The sequence below is a fragment of the Cibotium barometz genome, chromosome 12, assembly GCF_041138505.1.
Source record: "Cibotium barometz isolate CiBa-2024 chromosome 12, ASM4113850v1, whole genome shotgun sequence".
In the NCBI taxonomy this organism is placed as follows: Eukaryota; Viridiplantae; Streptophyta; class Polypodiopsida; order Cyatheales; family Cibotiaceae; genus Cibotium; species Cibotium barometz.
In genome coordinates this window covers 6,079,115-6,094,005 of record NC_141057.1, presented here as the reverse complement: position 1 = coordinate 6,094,005, position 14,891 = coordinate 6,079,115, and the positions used below count along the sequence as shown (strand labels likewise).

Sequence of the window (14,891 nt, the reverse complement as noted above, 5' to 3'; positions counted from 1 at the left end):
CCACAGCCGAGTAAGGAGACGGTTCTCCCAAAACCACAACCCAATGTACCACCTAGGGTCATGAAAGCCAACTATCCTCACCCGCTAAAGGGCAAGTGAATGATCCTCCTCCCAGAGTGCCATGCTGGGCTGGATCAAAGCTCCAGTTTAAAATGATCTTTGGGACCATTTGCAGGCATCTTTTTGGATCAGAATTTCTACCTGACTGGCCGCCATCCCAACTAGAGGATTACAAGCATCAACTTGGTGTCAAATGCTCAGCCCATAAGTTCTCTTGTCAATTGTCACCTCAGCAAGATGGAGGAATTGGAGAACACTTGGTGTTGTTGTCCTGAAATGGTTGTATTCAGACTGCTCACTTGTCCTTTGCTCCCCTCATTCTCTTTGTCAAGAAGAGAGACACTTCATCCCAACCATATGTGGATTACCGTGCCTTGCAAACTCACTTGTCCTCGCATGTGGCCAACAACAGAAGAAAAACCAATGAAGTGTAAAAGCTTAGCATGATAACATTGTGCATGAGCTACTTACATCCTTAACCTTGGCCTCTCGAAGAGCTCTAGCTTTTGCCTGAAACTCACCCTGCAAGCAATTGAGTCATAAAATCATGAGGTACTTCCACTTTCAAAACATTCCGTTTGAAATACAAGCAAGTAAAGTGGAACATAACTAACCACTGTCATGGCCTTCAAAAGACCACATTTTACACTTTGCCGCAGCCGTTGGCATTCCTCCTGTTGTTCATATCAGACAAAAATGAATGAGAAAAGAGTTGGATATGGCATGCAGCACTGTTTGATCCATCCCCACCACCAGACAAAAAAGGCCCCAGGTTCGTATGCATATGAAACCTCCCCAAAACATATGATGTGATCAGTCCAAATGGTGCTCGTGGACTCCAAGGAGTGTTCCCCTTTATAGCATCGTGACAGTGTCCCCCCAGCCTGCCACATCATCTCCCACCGAGAATCGTATGCTGTGGTTGAGGCCCAGGGAATCAGGGGTTTTGTCATGGCCCCATGGATGACACTAATGCAACTCTAAGCAGGGTGCCAAGCCCTTAGTGCAGAACAGGGCCCGCCTCCATCTGTCCTCAAAATAAATACTATTAAGGGTACTCTGTGATAAAACGCAAATCTATCATATAGGCTCCAGCCAAAAGACCATGACTAGCTGTAAAACCTCCTTTTTTTTAAAGAGAGAGCTAGTGGCAGGAACTGCTCAAGAAAAGTCCCAGAATTCCACGGGACTTGGCCTGTCATACCCTGTTTCAACCAGTGCTGCCGAGTGTGAGGAATGTGCCCCCCCCCTAAAAAGTCCAGATTCAGCACCCAAGGCATACATCTTTACAAGATTGAAATATATCCGGGTCGGCATAGTCAGCAACAATATCTCAAAACCAGCCTGAAGCTCTGATACCAATGTTACATGCATGATGCGTTAAGGTTGATCGTGGTAATGCACAACAAGCCTTCTTAAACTTTTACTTTAGTGAGATCTTTAGCATCCATTCACTGAGTAGAGAGAGAGAAAGAGAATAGAAGAGAAAGTAGACAACAGAATATTGGGTCCCAAATACCCACTAAAGGGCCCCCAGGCCCCCTTCCCTCCCCCCCCCCCCCCCCCCTCCCCCTCAACAAGGACGAGTATTTGCTTATATTAATTCTTTGGAGAACTGTTGTACAATGCTTTAGAACAACTGCCCAATGCAAGGACGAGGAAGACCGTATGTCAGCTGAGAATCCACCGATCCAAGGTCACTGTAAAAGACTCCTCTGGGCCACTTATGCAAGTCCAGGATAGCTGTAGGATTGCACATATACTGGCTGAATGCTGAAGAGAACTTCATGGTTTTGCCTAGAAGAGGTAGGAGACTGTAGGCTGATTTGATGACTGAAATCTGCTTCCTTTTTGGAAAAAAAAATGCTATAAAAAGCATTTCACGCCGCGCTTGCTTCTGCTGCTGCCCAGTCTGTTGGCCGACTGCACAATGGCTATGACCTGCTGCCCATGTTGTCCTTTGCTGGCCGACAAGGACATGAGTGTTCCCTTATGCTGTCGGCTGGCTGTACCTGAGGTTCAGGGCTGTAAACAGCCCCAACCAAGCTGCCAATTAAGGCAACAAGCCATGGACTGGCCTTTGGCTGGCCCATAGACATGCCTTTCTAGCCTATATGCTAACTACATGCTTCTGATGCAAACCAAATGCTAAGGCTGACTGCTACATGCACTTATCTAACGAATTCTCCAAGTGGGTTAAGAGGACTTACTCCAAACTGACCTCTATGGCTCGGAGACTGACCTGCGTAGCTCGTGCCTAACTCTCCCTATACTAGTCACTCTACATGCTGTACCAGCATTTGTACTTGCTGTACCTACTGTACCAACCACAATACCGGTTGTAACGGCTCAATGGAGAGTTGTACTTGCTGTACCAGCTCTATTGCACGAAGACCCGTGGTTTTTGGGGAAGAATCAATACCCACACGAAGTATATGGATTATATTGTTGGCTCGGCATTTCTACAGCTTGTGTAGCCTCGTGTTGGGCTGTGTTATGGCATTTGTATATGGATAATCCGGCATCTCCCATGGGGAGAGTAAGGCCCTCAAAGCTTGTACATGATATTATTCTCCTTGGGTACTAAAATACTCCAAGGGGGGGGGGGGGGGGGGGGGTCGGCCCATTCCGGCCTCTATGCGGTGTCACACGTGCAAGCTCCATTTTCAGCATTTGTGGATATTTTGTCTAGCTTTTATGTTTCATGCAAAGTGATGATGATTGTCACGATTGTGACTAACTCTCTTAATCTCTCCTTAATTACTCCTTAATCCCTTATTAACTGAAAGGACACCTGTGAAGGGTCACACCCTTACACATGGGTCACTATCAAAGGACATGTCTATTCATTAAAAGACACACCCCTAAGTCCAAAGGACATAACCATTGACTCAAGAGCCACACCCCTTCCTAGGGATGTGTCTCTTCACTTGTACCCTTTCGGCCTCTATTTAAGAAAGGCCCCTGTCTCAATGCAAACAACTCAATCTTTCTATCAGCATTTGTTTTATGTTTGTTAATTAAGTCTTAATCATGTTAATAAAGCTATAAAAGCTCCACAGTGGTATCAGAGCAAACTTTTTTCCGCCCTGTGAGATGCCCAAACCCTAACCCTAACCCTAAAATCAGTCCAAACCCTAACCCTAAAATCAGCCCGCCCAAACCCTAAAATTGGGTGTAGCAAGTGTTGAATGGAAGAGCAGGAGAGAATGCCCCATTTAATTTTACCCGATTTTGCCAATTTTGCTTGATTAAGCATTTTTCCCCATTTTTCTCAAAAAAAAAAACGATGGGAAGCAGAGACTCACACAAGGGTTGCATCAATGTGCTGGCATGCTGCCCCGTGTTCCTCTAGAGGCCTTGAGCGCATCCTTTCGGGCTGAATCGTTCTCCAAGCCAAGGGGTGCGACCTTTCTTGTTCACAAAGCAACGGTTCACGTTTTTTTTAACGTGACGTTTCACCCAAAAAAAAAAAAGCCTCAAGCCTTTTATACACGTGGCTTCCATCAGCCACGTGAGCAGCCGGCAGCCAGCACCCAACGGCCACCCAACTAGCGAACGGCAACCCGCCAGCGCAAGGAAACCCGACATCGACCAGCGCAAACAACCAAAAAAAAAAAAAGAACCCAACGGCCAGCCCCCGACCAACGCATTTTTTTTTTTTTAAGGAGAACCCAACGGCCAGCCGACCAACGCATTTTTTTTTTAAAAAAAAACATATATTTACCTTACGGGTTCCTACGAAATGGCGCCTGCCTTGGTCTTCTGCGCGCCAACCTGATGCCGCCCCCCTTCCTCAAAAGCAGCCTTCTTCATTGCTAGGCTCCTGCGGTCTATGTTGGTGTTTTCCGTGGCTTGACGGCTACTACCTTGGTGCTTCTTCTCCAGCAAAACTATTTATTATGGCAACCTCCGTCAGGTGTGATCTTTCCATTTTCTTGAGTATACACATTTCACATAAAGTGGAGTATTAACATATCAGCAACCCGCCATTTCATTCCTTTGCGGGCTCTCCACTCCTCCGGGGCCAATACCCCTTTTTACGGGATCACGTGGACACACACTACCCTCTTCTCCGACGGCTTATGGCAGAGGAAACCTATGACTTCAGTTATTTACAGGATACACCCTCTCAGTCCATAGTGCCCTCTCCTACCCGTGTTTCTCCACCAGTCCCAGCCCCTGTTCCAGTGAGTGTGCCCCGTTTTTCCAGCCCACTCATTACCGCATACAGATAGCCACACAGACTTCTCACCTCCGAGAATTCAACGTGTGGGTGATCCGTGTTCGTACTTCTGCACAAGATCTGGATCATTATTGTTTTATACTCAGGCGTCATCCTTATCTGGGCGCTATCCTCCCTGAGTGTAGCATCATTTTTCATGAATATTGCACTTATTCTGAGGACATTCATCCATCTTCATTCACGGTGCGCCCCTCTACACCGGAGTATACACCCTTGACACCAGTAGCTGCCTCTACTCGTGTACCTTCTTCTCCAGTAGCAGACTCTCGTGTGAGCCTAGTCCCAGAGGATCGCCCTTACTATACTGGATGGTCTATAGCCGCTTCACCAGTACGTAGCCTCTCCTCTCGGGATTTATAGATGCCGCACCCTCCAGCCGATGGTTCTTACTAGAGCCCAGCGGCTTCATCAGCAGCAAAAACCCCCAGAGCCTCATCACCCTGAAGCCTCTACATCAACATCTCCTCTCATGGCAGAACCTGTTGACATACCAGCCCCTCCGGAATGGCAGTCAGCTTTGCAACAACTTCAACAGCAGTTCCAACAGCAACTCCAGGAGTCTATGGCATCCTTGGCCTCTCAGATCCAGCAGCTCCACACGGATCGCCACTCCTACACAAGTTCCGTACCAGCAGCAGATGTTTCAGCAACAGTACCAGCAGATGAAGACGTCATTCCTTCCGAGGTAGAAGGCGACGACCTTAAAACTCTTTATCGTCTTTTACAAGCCAGTAAAACAAAGAAATTGGAAATTAAACCCCCTGACTCTTATGGTGGTCAGCGCAATAAGTGCATCTTAGACCAATGGCTCTGCAAACTGCAGTTATACTTTGAAACCATGACCCTTTCTGACTTCAAAAAGGTGACTTTTGCGGTATCCCTCCTCAAAGACACTGCTTTATTATGGTGGCAACAACGACAGCACTCTGGAAAAACGGTTACAACATGGGAAAAATTCGAGCAGGTCCTCCGTAAGCAGTTCATACCTGCCAATGCGGATTTCCAAGCCCGTACTCGCTCACGCCATTTGGACCAAACTGGTTCCTTGGCCTCTTATATCTCCCAGTTCACCAACTTGATACTGGAGATTGATTCTTTGTCCCCAGCGGACGAACTTCATGCCTTCGTTGAAGGGCTTAACCCCACACTGCGTACCGATGTTCAGAAGTATAACCCTGTCGATCTTGCCAATGCCATACGATATGCCGAGCGCGTTGCAGACATTAATTCTCGAAATCCGGCCTCTTCCGGTCGAGCTAATGACTTTCAGAAAACCAATGGATCTCGTATGAGCCGAGATAGTCGCAACGAGTCATCTGACTCTTCTACCTCCCGGCCTAATCCCCAATGGAATAATTCTCAACACCCTCGCCGATCAGAAGGATCGTCTTCTTTTCGGTTCCGACGTTCTAACTCCTTCCAACCACGCAATTCGAATCGTGGACGGGACCAAAGACGTGACCAATCTCGCAATCCTCGTCCTTTTACTGTTCCTTCTAGACGAGATCAACAAAAGACAAGATTGTGCACAATTTGTAATGGACCTCATCGTTGGTTTGAGTGCCCCAAAAGACCAACCCATCGACAGAATTCTAATGCTGAACCCCCCATTTCTGCGGAGAAACCCCTAGTGGCTGACAAAGAAAAGCGTGCAGTTAATCACCATGCTATTGCACATGCTTCAATAATTACCGCTACTGCTACAGCACAAACTGCCTCTTCACCGTTGCCTCAACGGTCTACTCAGGTTTTGGTTCTTCAAGGTTCTATTTCCAGTCACCCTATTCAGGTGCTCATTGATAGTGGGTGTTCTCATAATTTTGTGGGAACCACCTTGACTCAGAGATTGAAGATTCGGACTTCTCCAAGTAATGTTGTTTATGAAGTAGAGCTTGCCGATGGTTCCACATCCTCGTGTAACACCATTACCAAACACCTCTCCTTTCGAATTCAGCACTATCCTGACAAATTGGATTTCCAAGTCATGAATTTGGCACATTATGATATGATCCTTGGTCAAGAATGGCTGTATCAATATGATCCCCTGATCAGTTTCCGGAACCATTCTATACAATTTGCTCAAAATGGTATGCTTGTGGCTCTCGAAGGAATCAGAGACCAACCTTCTACACCAACCCTTTCAGCTCTTCAAGTGAAACGGTGGGTCCGCAAGAGTGGTTGTTCCTCAGCACTTTTGATGGTCTATTCAGCCAACGACCCTCCCGAAGACATAGATACAAAGGTGACGTATCTCAGGCAACCTTTCTTTGCTCCATACTTGGATCTTTTTCCTCAGGAGCTTCCTGCGGTCCTCCCACCTCGTCGACTAGTCGACCATGCTATTGATATTCTTCCTGGCAGTGCTCCACCTACTCGTGCTCCATATCAAGTTTCTTTTACGGAATCTCAGGAGATACAGCGACAACTTACCGAGCTTTTGGAGAAAGAACATATTCAACCAAGTAAAAGCCCTTTTGGAGCTCCAGTGCTTTTGGTGAAAAAAGAAGGATAAGTCTATGCGTCTTTGCATCGACTATCGTGTCCTTAATAAGTTAACTATCAAGAATAAGTATCCTCTTCCACGCATTGATGAATTGTTTGATCAATTGCTCCATGCAAAGGTCTTCTCCAAAATTGATCTTAAGTCTAGATATCATCAAATTCGCATTCGCGAAGGTGATGAATATAAGACAGCTTTTCGCACAAAATATGGTCATTATTACGAGTACCTGGTCATGCCATTCGGGTTAACCAATGCCCCTGCAACATTTATGAGTCTGATGAATGATCTTTTTCGTCCTTTTTTGGACAAGTTCGTCATTATTTATCTTGACGACATCCTGGTGTTCAGTCGTCATATGGAAGACCACAAGGCACATCTTAAGATCGTTTTCCAGGTTGTTCGAGACAATGCTCTTTATATTAATCCAGGCAAAAGTGAATTCTTCAAGACATCCTTGGAATACCTTGGACATGTTGTTTCAGCAGACGATATTTCCGTGGATCCAAAGAAAATACAGGTTATTGTCAATTGGCCAACTTCCACAAACATCCATGATGTTCGTTCTTTTTTGGGACTTGCCAACTTCTATCACACAAAGGTTCATCGATTTTCCGAAATAGCTGCTCCTCTCACCGAACTTCTAAAGTCCGCTCCTGCATTCCAATGGACTGAAGCTGCAACACAAGCTTTTGCAAATTTAAAGACAGCTTTGACAACAACTCCTGTCATGGCTATTCCAGACCCTACTCTCCCCTTTGATGTTTACACGGATGCTTCTGATATTGCCACTAGTGCCGTCTTAATGCAACAAGGACGTGCTATTGCGTTTGACAGTCATAAGCACTCTGCAATTCAAGGAAGATACCCGGTATATGACAAGGAATTTTTAGCTATTGTTCATGCCTATCGTGCAAGGAAACATTATCTCCTTGGTGCGGATTCAGTGATAAAAACAGATCATCATTCTTTGAAATATATCTTCACGCAGCCAGTTATGAATGCTAGGCAAGCACGTTGGGTCGAATTCTTAGCCAATTTTCATATGACAATTGAGTATGTTCCTGGTCTTACCAATGTGGTTGCGGATGCCCTCAGTCATATGCTGTCAGCTTCAGTCTTGGCTATTTCTATAGTTGAAATGGATATACCTCAAAGTTTCAAGGACCGTTATTCAAAAGATCGTGATTTTGGAAATGCATTTCGAATTCTCAATTCTTAGAATGCAACTCCTTCCGACTTAAAGATTTATGGAGCATATACAATAGTGGACGGTTTATTATATTATCAGGACCATATTTGTGTACCTCATGATACTCATGTTCGAAGAGTATTGGTGAAAGAACATCACTAGGTCACTTATGCTGCACACCCAGGCATCAACAAGACTTATCGTCTTTTGACAGCTACATACTATTGGCCTCAAATGAAGCAAGATGTTGTTAAGTTTGTTACAGCGTGTCTCTCATGCCAACGTATGAAATCTAGCAGACAAGTTCTAGCTGATCTTCTTCAACCACTTCCAGTTCCCAATGAACGCTGGGAAAGTATTAGTATGGATTTTATCACTTCATTGCCACGTTCTTCTAAAGGCAATACATAGATTCTTGTGGTGGTTGATAGATTTTCTAAAATGGCACATTTTATCCCGTGCAAGAAAGCAGCCCAAGCTTCAGATATTGCAGTACTGTTTATACAGTATATCTTCAAACTTCATGGATTGCCAAAATCTATAATTTCGGATCGAGATCCAAAGTTTACAGGACATTTTTGGACTTCGATATTCAAGTCTCTTGGTACAAATTTACTCTTTAGCTCTGCTTATCATCCTCAGACAGATGGACAAACGGAACGAGTTAATCAAATTCTGGAAGAAATGCTGCGACATTATGTTCAGTCTCGATTAGCGTCACCTTTGATGGAATTTGCTTATAATAATTCTTATCATTCAGCTATTGGAATGACACCTTTTCAAGCAGCTTATGGCCATACTCCCCTTATTCCTGCCAACTTTGTTCTTCAACATAAAGTGGCTTTAGCAGACCACCTCATTCACGAAATGCAAGACATTCTATTACAGATTAAGGATAAGATGATCAGCGTCCAAGAGCAATATCAACGCACAGCTAATAAGCGTCGTCGTCACATTGAATTTCAAGAAGGAGACTTGGTATTATTATATATTGCCCCTCATCGATACAAGACAGTGAAATCAGTTTTTCCAAAGCTTCGCCCAAGATATTATGGACCCTTTCGTATTATTAAGAAGAACTCATCTCTCAATTATAAGTTGGAGTTACCACCTTCTTGGGGTAGAATTCATCCAACTTTCCACATTTCTTGGCTCAAGAAGTTTGTGGACGGTGATTTTCCAGTTTTAGATCATTTGGATTATATTCCAGAAATCGAAGATAAACACATACTCTTAATTCCAGAGATAATTCTTGATGTCAGACAGAAAGAAACACGACATAAACTCACTACATAATTTTTGGTTAAATGGAGAGATCTTGATGATTTCGACTCTACTTGTGGCAAAGTGATAAAGACTTACAGGAATATCCAGAACTTCTTTCGGAATTCTTTCAAAGACAACCATCTCTTCTTAGCCGGAGTCTTATTTTAAGTGGGAGGGAATGTCACGATTGTGACTAACTCTCTTAATCTTCCTTAATTACTCCTTAATCTCTTATTAACTGAAAGGACACCTGTGAAGGGTCACACCCTTACACATGGGTCACTATCAAAGCACATGTCTATTCATTAAAAGACACACCCCTAAGTCCAAAGGACATAACCATTGACTCAAGAGCCACACCCCTTCCCAAGGATGTGTCTCTTCACTTGTACCCTTTCGGCCTCTATTTAAGAAAGGCCCCTGTCTCAATGCAAACAACTCAATCTTTCTATCAGCATTTGTCTTATGTTTGTTAATTAAGTCTTAATCATGTTAATAAAGCTATAAAAGCTCTACAATGATGGATATGTGTTAAGGCTGTGGCCATGTTTAAATGTTTTAATGTGCATTGATGGTATCAACAAGTGTGTCAAAGGCCCTAGTCCCTCGGGCACTGCCCACCGCCTGCAAGTTTCACGTAACAGAAGCAGGGGGAGGAGAAGGAGGAGGCGGAGAAGTAGGCGGAGGAAGAAGAAGCTCACCACCCCCCTCTGAAGATGTAGGAGTCTCATCAAATACCACATCACAATTCACAACTACTTTGCCGGCCTGTTGATCATATAAATGATATGCCTTGGACACAAGACTATATCCAAGAAATGTCATGCGCTGAGACTTCAAGTCCAACTTGGAGAGCGATGTTCCATAGGCACATGTAAATACACCGAACAGCCAAATACTCGAAAATGAACAACAAAGGGATTCTCACCATGGAAAGCCTCATGTGGAGTTTTATCTGGAAGAGCAACAGTAGGAGACCTATTCTGAATGTAGACAATTTAGTAGAAGCCGCCTCAGCCCAAAGACGTGGGTAAAATGAAGAATGCTCAAGCATAGCACAGGCCATCTCTATGATGGTCCTATTCTTCCTCTCTACAATTCTATTCCGTGATGGTGTATATGTTGTAGTAAGCTGTCTCCAAATGCCGTGATCCTTGCAATATTGCTGAAACTCCTGGGATGTAAACACACCCCCTCTGTCGGCCCTAAGAACCTTGACCGAAGAACCGGTCTCTTTTTCCACCTCAACCCTCCAATCACAAAAGTGCTGAAAAGCCTCATTCTTGGACTTCAAAAAGAAGACCCAAATATATCTAGAGAAGTCATCCACCACCACAAGCATGTACAACGCCTTACTCAAAGACGCGGTACTCACAGGACCGCATAAGTCTGCATGAACAAGAGCAAGTGATGTCAAAGATATGTGTGTCGCCTCCTTCAGAAAGGCGGCCCGGTGTTGCTTCCCCTGTAAACAAGAGGAACCAGCAGAAGATAGAGCCTTGATGGTCAGTAAACCCACAACCAACCCATCCTTTGAAGCTCGCTGTAGAAACTAATAGCTCAATTGGCCAAACCGAGCATGCCGAAGAGCTGAAGAAGAACCGGAAGAAAGCAAAGCGGTCAACTTGTACAAGCCACTATCCTAGACTCCCTGAGCCAAGGTGCTACCAGTCTCCTTATCACGAATAGTAATCTCATAACGCGAGAAGATCATCTCCGCACCTGTCATGTGCATCCCGCACTTGGATGCCACATAGACATTTCTGTACATAAGGTGCAAGACCTGGGATGGTGAACTGGTCCCGTGTGAGCCCAATCCAAGAGGAGTTAGCCAGGGATCCATCTCAGTCGTTCGAGGTCAGGTGTGCATTGTCTTGCACATGAGTCCAAGGTCATGTGTGCACTGTCCTGCACATGAAACAGTGCCAGTCCGCGCTGTGAGTCTCCCTCTGGAATGATGTCAGTGACTCTGTGTATCTGGTATGGTACCGGATGCCAGATCACTGAGTAGTTAGTGTTTAGAACAAGGGGCCACGCCATAGGGCTACCCCAGGTCTTAGTGTGGGCATGGGAATGGTGTGAAACCACCCCCATGAGGGCCAAGAATGCCCAAGCTGAACCCACCAGCCATGGAGGGGCTGTAGGACAGCCCTAGGGCAAGAATAAGGCAGATTCCAGGAGTTTACAGCCTTTACATGGCTGTAGGGCAAGTATGGGGCAGCCCATACAGGCTGCCCAGCCCTTGGGATGTGTGCAAAAGCTTTGCCCAGCCCCTTACCTTCCAGCCTGTTAGGGAAAAATGCAGCATTTTATGGGATTTAATTCAGCATTTATTGCTGAATTGCTGGTCGTGGGAGTATTTAAGGCTGGCCGCCTGCTGTAGCACTGGCCGACTGCTCTTGTGTGGGTAGTATAAATAGCCTAGCCCACAATCCCATTCAATCATCTGATTATTCACCAAGAGCTCAAGCAAACAAGGGCTAGACAAGCCAAGGAAGTTGCTAAGCAAAGGGGTGGAGTACTGCAGGTCAAGGGCAGGGAATTCCCAGCCAAGAAAGGTCCAAGATTGCTGTATTTTCTTTCAGATTCACATCATTCTAATAAAGCAAATACACCATCCATGGTGGGGGCCCTACAGAGGGTAATTGGGACCCAATACTGTGTCCTCTCCATCTCTCCCTCTCTCTCTCTCTCTATTTTCTGCACATCTCCTTTCAGTTTGTGCGTTAATTACCGTCGCGAAAAGAGTGCTGAATTCTGAGTATTGAAGTTACCGATTCTTCTCCAAAGCTTTCGCATATTACAGTGGTATCAGAGCCTACTTCAAGTACAAAGATTCAGCAAAGAAACCAAAATTTTTTCTCCCTCGTGTGGTTGGTTTTTAGACGCCGGTGGACTACCCCTTTCGGAGTGACTCCTGTCCCTCGAAGGACGGTTGGTTTTTAGCCTCCGGACGTCTCCCACACAGATAGTGGATGGTTAGATTGCGTTCCGGAAAGGAAGTGCATTTTCCTGCTATGGCGAGCTTCGACGACGAGAGAGACCAAGAACCATGGGACCAGAGTGCACCAGGCAGCCCAGCTAGGGCTCCAGGCTTGAGTGTCACAGACGTGTTTCAGCAGATGATGCGAGCAATCGCAGAACAAACAGCCAAGTTGGATTAGCAGAAGGCGCAGATATAAAACCGGTCCATGGACACATAAAGCGGTAATTCATTCACAAATAACCTGGACTTACTCAGACACACAATCATAAAATCCTCGCTCCCTCGCTCAACAACACATTGGCCCCGAAGTCCGGCGCCCCTTGCAGTATTTCTTTATTGTTAAAAAGTTGGAAAATACAAAGCACGAGTACAACAGAGCACTCTACTTGCACCAGCTGAGTTTTACAAATTCTGGGAGAAATTTGCCAGCATAACTGCACTAAAACTGTTCCATAACATCTCAGAATGAGTCCCAACTGACAGGCTCACTTCCATAGGCATCAGACTACCCAATGGAGTCCAAAACATCACAATTCAGCTTGCTGTAATTTTCTGCACAGACCTGTTTTCAGCTCTGTTTCCAGCCCAAATTAACCCTTGTACTGTTCTGGAAGACTTTAGCAAAGTCCTCCTGCATTCGAGCATCAACCGGGCAACATAACAACCCAAAAACAGCACCTAAACAGTGCTGAAACAGCGTTGTATTGAAGAGGTTATTACCCTCTTCCGTCCCTGCTTTGGTGTAGGAACTAACTACACCGTATCCTGTTCAAGGAGGCAACTAGCCTCTGTATATAAGCATGAAATTCACACAACTATACCTGATTTTATCTGATGAGAGCATTACCATAGTCTGCAAGAGAGAGAGAGAGGCTGTGTGGAGCAAGCTCAACCCTCAATACATGAGTTGCAGGGCAAGGGAATGCACCACAATAGCTTTTATCCTGCAACAATCCACCATAATGGCTGCAAATAAGCCTCATTCAGCCCAAAATCCCACGCTTCCCCCTTCCCAGTGTGGAAAAATGCACATAAATTTGACACTTGGCACATTTTTAAGCCTTTTCCACATGCAATCTTCCAAGCTAAAAATCTCCTGACTGGTTCACACTCTCACAACAGTCTTTTGCCAGCTTTTGGTCCCCTTGACATTCTGCACAAACTGACGTGAACACTTTTCAATTCCGACACTGCCCAAAATAGCAGTTCCCTAGATTTTAGAGATGATGTCATCTGCATTCCTTCTGGTCTCCTGACCATCTTTGACCACTACGGTCACTTCAAAATTTGCTTAGAATTCAAGATACATTCACATTTCGGTGACGGCCGCTTACTAGTGTAAACCGGCCTATGCCCTCATTCAGTGCCCATGTCCGGGACACTGTCATTCATCTTTCAGTGCAGTTCTCAGGCTTAGCCAACCACTGGTCCAAAGTCCCACTGGCTGACCAATTCTGACATTGCAATGGCCCAAGCCCTTCCAAGAGATCCCGAGGGAAAACAACAGCAACCAAAGAGAGAAAAGAAAAATATATATTTATAAAGAAATGTAAATAAGGAAAACAACTGCAAAAAGTTTCACCTCCTGGTGACATACCCTCCTCTTGAAAGAAGCAAGCGACCTCGATTGCAAGTCCACATGCAAACGGATGACACAGGACGATCACAAGATTCCCAAGGTGATTAGTGTCATCGCATGTATCTCCTGCCAACGGATGACACGGGGCGATGATAGGAATTCCCCACTACCATTTGTGCCATCGCAGGTTGAAGCCTTTCAAATACATGTTTCCGGATGCAACACAGGGCGATAGCATATATCTTGTACTATTAGTGTCACAACATATAAATCATTCATTTGAAGCGTAACAGATACAACTTCAAAGCACTGAAAGTTCATTCATTGATTAAGTCATTGACAACAAATGTCAAAACTGTACATTGCCAAACATATAATACAAATGTACAGGTCATTCAGAATTCAGCTTCAAAAAGCATATTAAACCACTGCAGGTTCTAACAGGAAGGCTTCCTTGTAAAGTTGCATCAACTGAGGTGAATCAGCCAGTTCAACCTCATCCATCCATTTAGCATCCATTGGTGAATAATTTCTGAATTTCACCAAGTATCTTCTTGCAACTTGTCCTTTCACTTTTCTGTCTTTATGGGCCAGAATCTGCTCAGGAACCAGAATTTCATCCAATTCCTCCACTTCAGGCTGTTCCTCTGGCACCATATCTTCTGGCACATTGCCAATAAAAGGTCTCAACAGGCTCACATGAAATGCATTGTGGATCTTCCAAGTATCTCGCAATTTCAGCCTGTATGCCACATCACTGATCTTCTCTGAGACTTGGAAAGGACCATAATATCGCATACTGAGCTTAGGAAACAGACGTTCCTTGCCCTTTCTTTTTCTCAGTCGTGCCTTTTCAAAGCGCAATAAGACCCAATCATTCTCTTTAAACAAGAGCTCTCGACGATGCATGTCAGCAGCTCTTTTCTGCTTAGCTTGTGACTTTTCCAAGGCATATTTGACCTTGTTATACGCTTCTTGCCATCCCTCAACATACCGATCTGCTTCAAATATCTTATCCTTTGTTTGCAGAATGGGAGGTACTTTCTTGCCACCTTCAACAAT

General features: G+C 44.9%; 1 protein-coding gene across 1 annotated transcript in view; it reads right to left on the bottom strand.

Annotated features, from left to right (window-relative positions):
- Nucleotides 1-14,891, bottom strand: part of LOC147632988 (uncharacterized) — a 47,100-nt gene that overhangs the window by 10,169 nt on the left and 22,040 nt on the right. The window contains exons 6-7 of the mRNA XM_086806003.1: nucleotides 675-734; nucleotides 532-582 (exon numbers count right to left, since the gene is read on the bottom strand). Coding sequence (XP_086662129.1) covers nucleotides 532-582; nucleotides 675-734 — 111 coding nt within the window. The remainder of the gene's footprint in view (nucleotides 1-531; nucleotides 583-674; nucleotides 735-14,891) is intronic.